This window comes from Enoplosus armatus, chromosome 1 (assembly GCF_043641665.1).
Source record: "Enoplosus armatus isolate fEnoArm2 chromosome 1, fEnoArm2.hap1, whole genome shotgun sequence".
NCBI lineage: Eukaryota > Metazoa > Chordata > Actinopteri > Centrarchiformes > Enoplosidae > Enoplosus > Enoplosus armatus.
The window spans coordinates 17,138,567-17,150,640 of NC_092180.1; the positions used below are offsets into that span (position 1 = coordinate 17,138,567).

Here is a 12,074-nt window from a genome sequence, read left to right on the forward strand (position 1 = left end):
CAACTGCCCGTCAATTATACAGCAAACCACGCGGGAGGAGCAAGATTCCTGGGACAACATTTGAGTCGCAGGAGCTCTCTAACAGAAACACACATGCCACACACACACTTCTAATTTCGTGGCCAGATGTCATTTCTTTAAAATAACCAAGATATTTTACCGGCAGGCAGGCAGACGGCTGCTCTTTTTGGGATACAAAATAAAATTAAAAACCAACACTTTCCCCTGCCTGTAGTGATTGAAACTGTCCTCTCTAAGCTTATCTGTAATATCATTTCACATCAATATCTTGTTTCTTTCTGTGCATATTAGTTGACTGCACAGTATGTGTGTGTTTATGTATGTTTCTCTACTGGTATGGGCTATATGGTAACACAGCCGTAATGTACAAGAATGTCTCTCCCTCTGAACAGTTTTCCTATAAAAAGCTCTGCACTTGTCAGTTAGTTACAGGAGTTGTACCTCCTGAATCAAAACATACGAAACCTTGTGACTATGACTTTATGAATGCCAGGTAGGGGGAAGAACAGTGGCAGGCCCAGCCTGTAATTATGACTTTCAGAGGCATCTCTTTTGAACTGTAGGCTTCTCACTCTCTCCCCAACCCCTATTGTCTGTGCCCTGGTATTACATCCACATCTTTGCACTTTCAAGTATCTCTTTCTAGGCTGTATGCTCTGTCACACTTTCAAACGTTTTCCTCTATCCATGTGCTTAACTGAATACAATTCTGCCATCATCCCACTGGTCTCTATGAGGAGAGCAGAAGTGCCGTCCAACATGACCTGCTGTGAGAAAACTACCAGATGAAAGGAGATGAAAATAAAGAGGAGATGGATTAAAAAAAGAGAGGAGGAGAGAGCGAGGAGCAGGAGTATAGGAGTATAGGAAAGCTCAGGCAGGTCATGAAGATACTCATGAAGATAAGGACAAGAGATATAGAAAAAAGAAACTCTCACACACTCTGTGGCAGTCACATAATAACATGCATTACTATGAAATGCAACCTTTTAACATCCCTTTGCACAGAGGAACAGCAGAGAAACCGACTGGGTACATAAACAGTTAAATAATGCATTGATCAAAAGGCCTTGTGAGTCACAGTCCCTCAGTATCTTTGCACCTCCCGTACACTCATTATTTCCCCACAGTGCTGGATTAATAAACTGCCGGGATCTGTCTTCAGAAGAACATGACTACCCTTCTGTATCCAAGCAAGCCCAGAGGACAGCAGAATTGATTGCTGTCAATCAGCCGTATAACTAATAAAGGTAATGAATAGTTTATGAAGCCAAGTGGGAATGGAAAGACATTGTGCATTTAGCTCTGCTTAGCTTGGGGGAAGGGATGTAATGAAACAGAGTTACTGTACACGAGGACTTGATATATGCTAGTAGCGCAGCTCACAATCCCAGAGAGCTGTAGTGCTATACATTAAATGATTAAAAGTTAGATTTAACTGAATTAAAATGAAGCTAGAGAACCAATCTTCTAGTTCACGCTTCTAGTTAATCTCTAGTCTAGTTAAAAAGGATTTACTACAGTACGTCAACCTCTCTCACATCAAAACTTTTACCACTTTCAATATGCACTCAGTTGTCAGTTTATTAGATACATCTAGCTGAAACTAATGCAGTCTAATACAACAGTCCTGCAACAAATCCTTGCTTGTGGTGCTTTTGAACTGTACTATAATTGCACTACACAGAGCGGTGTTTCTGTAATTTAGCCTACCCTCATTGACGCAAATGCTATCAATCTGCTATCAAATGCAACAATAAATTCACATCGCCAAAAAAAGACAAAAAGAAAGAAGACATGCTGTTGTGGCTGCCTGGATGGCAAAAATTAACACATTTATCTAAAAACGTATGCTTTGAAAATGGTCAGCAGGAAATTACAAATTACAAATCAAATCTACCCTGTTTTTGATATAAGAGGGGGAACTTGTATCTTGTATCCTCCACTGATCTGCATTCAGTGATGCAGGGTGAAAGAATACCATTTAAACATTTATCACAGAGGGCTACTCTCCTCATTACCAGACATCTTATAACATAATGAATGACAGTTCAGCGAGTACAAGGACCTGTTTGTCTGAGTTAATCCTCCACCAGAAGTGTGTGTGTAGCGTATCTCTAAGTGTTCGAGCTGAGGACTCGCCTCTGCTCATCAGGCTCAGCATCAGTTGCCGTATACATACTTAAGGAGGACACAGCCGGAGCCACTAGGGGGCGCAGTCCAAAACACCTGGATGCTGGTGCGTCTGCGAGGAGTGCTCTCTGTCACTGCAGGGGGGCAGTTGGTCATAAACTGTGTTTCCTCCTCATCAATTATCTGTAAAACACACACGCACACACACACACACAAAGAGATTATCAATGAATAACAATGTCCTCAAAGACCTGCCTTAAATGCACTTGAAACATCCACATGTGATTTGAGTGATTAGGTGTTGGACCATTTCACATTGATTTCCTTTCCCATTGTCAGCTCAAGTGCCTATAAACATAATTAGCAGCTGAAACATTAATTTCACATTTTCAGGACACATCAGGGGATTTAACCCAAAATAAGTCAAAATCTTTAGTATTTTTCTAGCAAACTACTGGATGCTTTTGTGATCTGGTTAAAATGTAACAGTCTTAGACGTTTAGAGGGAAAATCCCTCCTTGGTGGAACTGCTCACTGGATGGATTATCCTGGAGACATAAAGTCAATTGAATAGAATTCATCAATACTCAGATCGATCAGAACCTTAACACCCAGATTGTCAATCATGACGGGTCAAACTGAAGAGTCCAAATGCTTGCTGCCCTCTATCCTCAGGTGCACACCTGAGACACTAAACATCTCACTGATTTTAACTAGACAGGAAATGAGTAGAGTGGGCTGCATGAGGGAGCGCAGCCAGCGAGCTAATATTCACTGCCCAGAGACCAAGGATCTGTTTGATAGGAAGTGACATCAGGGCAGTAAAGACGGGGAACTTTCTCACTCCATAAAGCTGTCAGCAGAGAATTTCCTTTGTCATGCCATGTTATGAATGAGTTCCCTCTGAAAGTGGATAGTGTGTGGATGTGCATGCCTCTGTGTGTGTGTGTGTGTGTGTGTGTGTGTGTGTGTGTGTGTGTGTGTGTTAGAGTCAATGAGAGAGGGAGAGACAGAGTGAGAAGGGGAGCCTGGGAGCTGTATGTGTGTGTGTGTGTGTGTGTGTGTGTGAGTGTGTGCGAGTGCAGTGCGTGTGCATGCAGCCTATCGCGGTCTGACGGATTATACTCCCCCCCTCCTCCATGTTCCCATGGTTTCTAACAGGCATCCTGGGCTGTCCTGACTGGACTGCAACACATGTTAAAACCAGTGAAGTCTCATGGGAAAGATTTAAACACCATCTGCAAAAAGAAACAACCAATTTGCTGCAAAATGACCCAAGACCCATTTCTCCTTGTACGTGTGTAATTCCAAGTTTTTAAATCTTCTAACAATAAATATACCGTGGGTGTTAGGAAAAGAGAAAGAAATGTAACACAAAAGTTGTGTTTCTGGGTTTATAGATGTGTGCATCAGACTAAGAGCTTGGCGCTACAGTAGCTGCTGGTCAGGCCCGAACAATAGCACATCAATCTAAAACAACATGGGGACTTTAGAAAACTGAATGAAAATGGCACAATTTGCAGATCTTTGTTGCCCTAATATTAGATCATCCTTGTGGAATTATGATGTGGAAATGATGCACCTTATGTCTATGTCTAGTATTGTGCCATATGTTGCACTCAAAGTGGCACCGATTTCACCCCTCACACAGCCACGTAACAATTTGCCTTTGCTCGTTCCATCACCTCACCCTGCTGAGAAGTAATGTCTCATCAGACATCGCCAGCGTTGCCCGCTGGTTTACACTCTTGCCAACAAACACACACATACCCACACAGTGGCAGCTGACCTTCCCAGAAAGCTCAATAAAAGTGCTTTTCATCAAGTCGGGAGCTGTCCTGAGACGGCTGAGATGGGGCACACCAGCAGATTTCAAATGAGCTGTATGTTAAATAAAGCCTGACGTCTTCTGTTGCAGCTTCTTTTCTCTTTCTTTTCTCTCAATGTCTGGAGGCCGGCCCACCCAGAGCTCTTTCAGAATGGAGGAATGGTGTGTGTATGTGTGTCTGTGTGTGCTTATTTAACATAAAAGACATAAAACATGAAGGAGTATCTGAGCAGGTGATGATAGAGGGATATCTTTTTGGACAGCGGTTTATTTTTACTGTGCTGTCACATGGTGCTTGTAACGAGACAGGCGATCATCTGCAGCTGTGAAGGAGACCTTCAACTTCTTCAAAACCTAGCAGCAGGAGTCTAATCAAAGGCAGGTCTTAGTAATGACATCCATTTTTTTTTTACTTTTGATGCTTTTGATGAACATCTAAAGGCTATGGTCACACATCTATCCATCACATCTATCATTCTCTGTGCACTCCACACTCACTCATCCACGTGTGGAGCAAGAGTGACTGAACGTGACTAAATGATGTAGTGTTTCCCCTCTTTACTCCTGACGTTTAGCGCCCTGTCACACCACACCACACTCCGCCACATGGCTGAGGTGCACGCTCAAGGCTGCCACTAAATAACAACAGCATGAAATCAATTACAAGGACAAATGAAACAGAACAAACCTTGCCATTGTTAACGCTGGGATGTGAGGTGCACATAGGACTGAAATAAAATGTCCCTGTTTTTTATGTCTTCCCATATTCAAGGCTCAGGTTCACAGAGAGTACCACACACAGCATGGCAGTAAGAGTAATCAGAGCAGCCTGAGGGCTGCTGTGCAAACCCCCCCATGTATTGTCCTTACAGGTTCAATAAAATAATAGGGTTTTATGTGGGAAGCGACTGAAACCAACAGGTTCACAAAAGTCTGAAAAAGAGAACTCCACACATGCTGGTAAACCCATTTAACAGCTGCTCTAAGAAAACTAAAAATACGATTTTAAGTTCTCAGCAGTACTGGGAATTTTGGCGTAGGTTAAAACTGGGTGCCTATATGTATGCCTTGCATACTGGCTTTACTGATATAAACTACACTCCAGTATTTCTCTAACAGTTGGGTACTTGATATAGCTAAAACCAATTCCTCAGTTGCTCAGTTCTTTTCAAATCCTTTGAAAACAGGAGGTCATCTTGTGCACTGTAAGCTCCATGAATTTCTTGCAACTGCAGCCTTGACTTGGATGCAATAAACATTGGCAGCACACAGTGAACTAAAAGCCACGAGAGAAGAACAAGAACCAGTGAAGAGAAATTAATTTAAAGGTTATGAATGGAATATTACGCTTAGCTTTCATAGTTTTTCAACTTACAATGTAGTTCTCCACTGTGAATGCATTGCAATAGCATCTACGGACATTATGGATATCACTATATGTATAATATTTTGTAACATTCTAGAAAGAAAATAAATGCATTAAGTTTATCATTGTTTTACATGATTATTATCCTTCCTCTCTTTGAACACACAATCTTCTCCTTCTCTCTACTACTTGACTCCTCACACTCCATTATAATTAAACAGGCATCGCATATTTGGCCATTATCACATGTGCGTAACAGCACTAGTTTCTTTGCCTTCTCTCACTTCCTTTCGCACTCTTGGCCCCACTCCATTCTCTCCCTGTTTCCTACAGTACTCCAGATGGACCGGCCTGTATAAAATGCTTATTAGCCTCTCAACTACACCAACTGTACACTTCCTACATACACGAGTCTGCTTGTGCACACACACCACCTCAAATTCCACACAAAGCAGAGCTACATGGAGCTGAGCTGAGAGTATGCTCTTTTCATATGCTGCATCAAGCCTATTAGAGGAGGTGAGGTGAGAATAATCACACTTTGACATATGAAGACAGGAAGGCTGTACAAAGAAAATCTGTCAAGACCCCCATCCCCCCATCTACAGTAAGATCTATTTTTTCTCTCTTCACACACACGTCACGCACGGTTCCTGTGCTGGAGTCCACAGGAAGGTCGGCATTTACATTACGGTTAAGCCAGGTGTGGTTAACTGTGCTGGTTTGCTGCCTTTCATGACTGCTGAGTCTTAAATTGAAATGTACTATATCTCTGTTATGAAGGATTGACATTAAATACTAGGGTTAAGCCACAGGTGTGGCAGAAGGGGACAAGTTGATCTGTGCTAATAGAGAAAAAACACAACACACAAATTGGTTTTATTTTCCTTATTGTGCAAGCCGTCATGTCATTAGCTGCTACCTTACCTGGAAATTTCCAATGTAGTTCTCGTCCTTGTCTCCTTCTGTGCCCTCCTTCAGGGCAATAAGGGTGAACCCTCTGAAGTAGGAGGGGCTGGATGCAATCACAGTCACTGGATGGAAGCAAACAAGAGCAACAAGAAGATTCAGTTGACAGACTAAACAGCTGGACTCTCTCCTTAGTGGGCTTAATTTACCTGTAGTAGTGTTACATTTAGAAACATTATGTGCTGATGAAGGGAATATATTAGGATATAATTGCAATTATCTTTTTATGTACAATTAAACACTTCACCTGTTCTTGAAGATGTAGCTCAGATAAGAGTAATTATAATGGTTTAGTCTCAGCCCGGTAGAATTTGAATAATATGCTGTTTTTATGCATTTTGTAATCCAGCAGAACATAAAACAATGTTCATTTACTTTGAAATTAAAAATATAATTTCCTGTCCTTGACAACTTTATCAGCATCTTGGGAGAAGACTATGTGATAAGTTTTAATTGCAAAAATGTGATTTCCAACTCCCCACTTTGAGCTAATTCCGTTATTTGATTTGGATGATATGAAACTATTTATGATTGAATCAGAAAATAATGAACCAACCACAGTGCAACATATTGTAGAGACCAGAACAGCATGAGCCTTTGAGAGTCACAGAGCAGATGGCACATGCCCATTAACAGCACCCAATATCTTCCACTTTAGACAATAGCAATGAAATCAGGGACTGCTGGCATTTTAAAAATCTGGTTAAACTATGAGAGAGAAAACCAAAAAGCATGAAAGAGGTCGCAAAGGAATTTAAATGTATATAAAAATGTTCAAATTCTGATCATAAAAGAGTTTTTAAGGCGTAATACTATTTACGCATGCTTGTTCACATTAGGTTTAAAGTAAATTGTTGTCACCTTTGGCTTTTAATACTTCAAATGCATATTTCTTTGATCATCTCTTTACTTACCAAATATAGTTTAATTTCACTGCATATACACCAGCGTCACATCAAAAGTAGACTCTGTAGAAACTTATTTTAAGTTTGCGTGGATTAGTGTCTTATTTAACAATGCGCACACAGTGCCAACACACGCACTGTGCGTAAATCTCGCGGATAAACACCAACCTCTGTATGTGCTCCCTGGCTGATAGCTCTCCGGGTCTCCCTCAACGCGGAGGCGAAACTCGTTGTTGACCTCCTTCCGATTGCCCTGAGCCCGTAATATCCGACTACAATAGCCGTCTGACTTCCCGGCTCTCTCAGAGGGCTCCTCGGTGAATGCAAACATATTGCACGCTGCGGTGGAGACGAAACAGAGCAGGAGCATAACGCGCGAATGTAGCCCGGTCGCTGTCATCATGTAGGATCCCGACAGCCAAGTTGATGCGCGGAGATGAAGGGAATCTTTATCCGGGGGAGAGAGAAACGACCAGCCCCTCTTTCACCCCTAAATGGGAGCCCAACTTGCCAACTGCTTAAGTAGACTTCTGTTGTGCTAGGAGGGTAGATCCATCCTGGTGTGAATGAGAGAGAGAGCGAGAGAGAGAGCGAGAGAGAGAGGAGGAAGAGGAGGAGGTCTGACTGGGATGTGCTGTGCACTCTCGCTCGAGGAGAACTGCACACTGCGTGCCGCTGCTTAGACTGAGGAGTACAGCAGGGGTCCGAGGAAATGGCCAAGCGAGGACTGCGCGGTGTGTGGCTGTCTCCAAGGCCACAGCTATTTACAAACAGAGCCGGTGAGGAAAACTCTGAACCAACAGACTGAGAACAAAGACAAACATTCCTACCAATGAGTGCCGAGAGGAGGCAACACGTTTGGCATACTTGGACTGAACTCTGTGTGTGTGTGTGTGTGTGTGTGTGTGTGTGTGTGCGTGTGTGTGTGTGTGAGTGTCATCAGTCAAGAGCCTTAAGGAAGACACGAACACACACAGACACAAAGGAATTAATAAAGCACACTAAACGGTTGTCTAGGTGACTAATTAAACAATAAGTGATCAGTGTTGGAGGTGACTGCTTTGACCTCTGTTTTCTTAATGCCAAAAGGATGAAAGTTCAGCATTGTAACAGAATTGATGCCACCTGGTCTTCCGCCTGACTTTAAATTAAGAAGGTCATTTCCCAGCAGAGTGGGGTTTCAAACGTTTGGGACTAAAATGAAATGCTGTCATTATCAACACAACCAGGAATGAGATTTCACATATTTTTCAGAATATTTTAAGATATTTTGAATATTAATCCATCTCAGTAAAATATGAAAAACATACACTAACCTGACGCCATGTTGTCTCTCTCATGCTGCATCAGGCAGACATGCAGCTCATAATTAAGTTGTCATGCAAGCAGTAAAGTGTGGCCTTGCACATATACTGTACACACTTATGGTTGTAGCACTGTGTATGTAGAGTAGCATTTTTAGCCACGCTAACTGCATGTCTCTTGACATGCCAATGTCAGTCTGTGGTTCAGTCACTCGACCCCTTTTGTCCAGACTGAAATATCTCAACAACTACTGAATGGATTGCCATTAAACTTTGTGCAGGCATTCATGCTCCCCAGAGGATGAAGCCTACTGACACTGGTGATCCTCTGACTTTTCCTCTAGCGCCACCAGCACCTTGACATTTAGCATTTAAGTTAAATATCTCAGGAAGTAATGGATGCATTACCATGAAATTGGGTGCACACATGACTTTGGTGATCCCCTGATTTCTCATCTAGAGCAACCATTAGGTTGAAATTTCAAAACTGTACTATACTTTGTTTTGTGACCAAATACCTGCAAAATGTATGACATTCCCATCAGCCTCAGCTGCACTTTGTGTGTTGTGCCAATTAGCAAATGTTAGCATGCTAACATGCCAAACTAAAATGATGAACATGCTAAACATTAACATGTTTGTATTGTCACTGTGAGCACGTTAGCATGCTGATGTTAGCATTTAGTTCAAAGCACCGCTGTGCCTAAATACATCCTCACAGAGCCGCTCGCATGGCTGCAGATGTCGTTGTTTCTATATTATTCAGTGTCAACTGTTTGTTAATATACAAAGTTGTAGAAAGTGACCATCAGCTGGCATTTTCCAACCAAGTCAGATAATACTACATACTTAGATGACATTATATACATGCTCTAAATTACCTGTCTGTCACTTGTGTTCAATTACTTACAAGATAAGGCTGCAAGGGAGCAGAAGTTAATGGCACTCGAGTATAAACATAAGATAGTCTGAGAAGTGTTTGTTGTTTGGTGTTTTTGCTTTATTATTGAAGCCCTGAGACGTAAGCAAAAATCAATTAATTTCAAATCATCTGCTGAAATATATCTTATTAATATTCTTCACTTTGTTGGTGGAGTGTTGTTAAGGAAAATACTGGTACATTATGATTTCCCTCAATACCTCAGCTGAAAACTCCTAACAATCCCTCAGTTGTGATGATGGCCTCTTTCTGAATGAATCAAAGGATATCAAGTTTGAGAGAAAAGCTGTTGAGACTGTTCCCTGTTTCATCTGAATTTGAATTATTGCTATTCAAGCCCCTGCAAGGGACACATGCATGACTGTTTAAATTGCGGTTCTTGGGTAAAATGGAAGCTCTAGCCGTCTCATTTGTCTTAAATCTTCTTCCACACTGATTTATCTCTTAGTAACATATGTACACACACGCTTGTCCACTCACCTTTTGAGGTTTTTTTTATAATCAGAATCAGTAATCAGAATGTCACTAGAGTTATCCAGCCACTACTCGTGATCATGGCCAAGTGCTATCCATTAGGGAAAGTGTCCTTTGTGTCCAGGTATGATGTAATTTAATAAATGATGAAGTTTACGTGAGTGATTGGAGTGACATTTAATCAGACATTCATGCACATTTGCCTTATTCTTTTCTATTAGCCTACATATTAACCAATATTGGTTCATTGATAGATTGATTCAGCAACTAACAGCTCCTAAAATCAACCAGGTGTTGTTTAGCGCAGTAACATAAGCATGGTGTTTTAGTGGTTTTGAAAGCTGGACATCACTCCAGCTCTACAACTTCCTGCACATTTAAAGCCTTAATGACTGAAATTAGCTAGTCTGGAAGACACAGTGGGTGTTTGGACCAAACCATGGTAGGAAAACTACCTTACAGGAGACTAATCACTTTTTAATTTATCCTGTGGTTTGTTTTATTTTGACCTTCTGTGTCTCATTAGCAGACTAAGAAATGAAATATTCCCTCCTGATCACTTACTGCCTCCCTTTCCTGTTATCTTCCTCACCTTCTTTTCTGCCTTTTCTCTCTCATTTCCTCTTTTCTTTCCAAAGAATATTGGTTTTGATAGTTGTCTGTTCACCACACATTCTGCTGTCACTGGAATAAAAACATGACACGTTACACAACAGCAACACAACACTGGGTGTGAAGCGATAAACTGAAAAGTGTTGATGTAATCCCTCTCTTTTCTTTGCCTCTTAATCTTGCTCAGAAGGTAGGCTACATTTTATCCTTTGTGACATTTTCTTGCAACACCCCCAGAGTTTATTTCAGTCTTCAAAAGGATCAGCAGGCATGTAATGAGAATGTAACAACTTCTGATGGGCACTGACAAATGGAGAGTGGCTATGCTCTATGCATCTACCGCTGGGTTGATGGATGGATGATGGGGGAGGAAAGGAAAAGAGTCTGGATAGCAGAACCCTACACCAGCAGGTGTCATGAAAGCATTTTGTCTCACAGCCCTGCTGAGCTGAATCTCTTCACCACCTTCAGTCCTGCTTTTTTACAAAACATACCGTACACCAGAACAATCGCCGCAAGATCCTTACATTCCCTTTTACCAATGGAAGTAAAATAACAGGGGAAAATGCACTCAGCATAACAGAATTTACATTATTTACTTCATGTATTATATAAGGGCTGCAGATTTAAAATTCTAGATTGCTTTCACCACAGTACAGCTTAAAATAATACATGTTCATATGTGCTGTATCTCTACATTGGGCACATGAAATATAAATGCAAAAAAGCACCATACCTTTGGCAGTTTGAAGGTTGTTGTATTTTTTCCATTCTGACAAATTCTGTGTTAAAAGAACAAACAAGAGTCTGCAGTTACTCAAAACTCTTCTTTTTGTATTACAGCCCAGTTCTGTTTCTTACCTTCTGCATGGATGACGATGTCTCCAAGTTTTATTGTTTCATAATATTAGAGAAGTAGCTTGTGACCAGGGGAATCTGCCTTGAATTCCCAAACTGGTCAATAAAATCTGAGTAGTGAAGTTGAATGAGTTATGAGCCTTCATTCCCTCAACAACTATTCTTGAGTTGCCCTTCAGCGGGGCACTTAGCCCCCAACAGCCCCAGGGGAGCTACTCAGGAAACAGTAGGAGACTGTGAATGTACTGCCGTCACTACCAGGTGTGTTTGTGTGTGTGTGTGTGTGTGTGTGTGTGTGTGTGTGTGTGTGTGTGTGTGTATAACTAGGGATGTGAAAAGCACCAATGCTGAAAATAGCCTTCACTTTTAGCTGACCTTTACTGGACAAACTAAAGTTATTGAAATGTTATTATATTAAAACTGACGAGAAAGTAACTACAATATGTAAAAAGTTTGGGGCTGGTTGACATGCTGATAAGGGAGAATTCTATATCTACATATATATTTTTTTATAGGAAAAAAAACAAAACGTTTTGACACTAGACTTTTACAGAACGCATTTTATTTCCTATCTCAAAAGAAAAAGGTTTTGGGATGTGTGTTAAAAAAACGTCTTTCTAAAGTCTTTCTCGCCACCGACATCAGTTTGACAGAGCGCATGTGG

The 12,074-nt window shown here is 41.3% G+C and overlaps 1 protein-coding gene across 1 annotated transcript in view; it reads right to left on the bottom strand.

Moving 5' to 3' along the window:
* spon1a (spondin 1a) overlaps window positions 1-7,625 on the bottom strand; it is a 60,371-nt gene extending 52,746 nt beyond the window's left edge. Inside the window, exons 1-3 of the mRNA XM_070904876.1 lie at window positions 7,391-7,625; window positions 6,276-6,382; window positions 2,204-2,337 (exon numbers count right to left, since the gene is read on the bottom strand). Of these exons, the coding sequence (XP_070760977.1) occupies window positions 2,204-2,337; window positions 6,276-6,382; window positions 7,391-7,625 (476 nt within the window). The remainder of the gene's footprint in view (window positions 1-2,203; window positions 2,338-6,275; window positions 6,383-7,390) is intronic.
* Window positions 7,626-12,074: the final 4,449 nt, after the last annotated feature.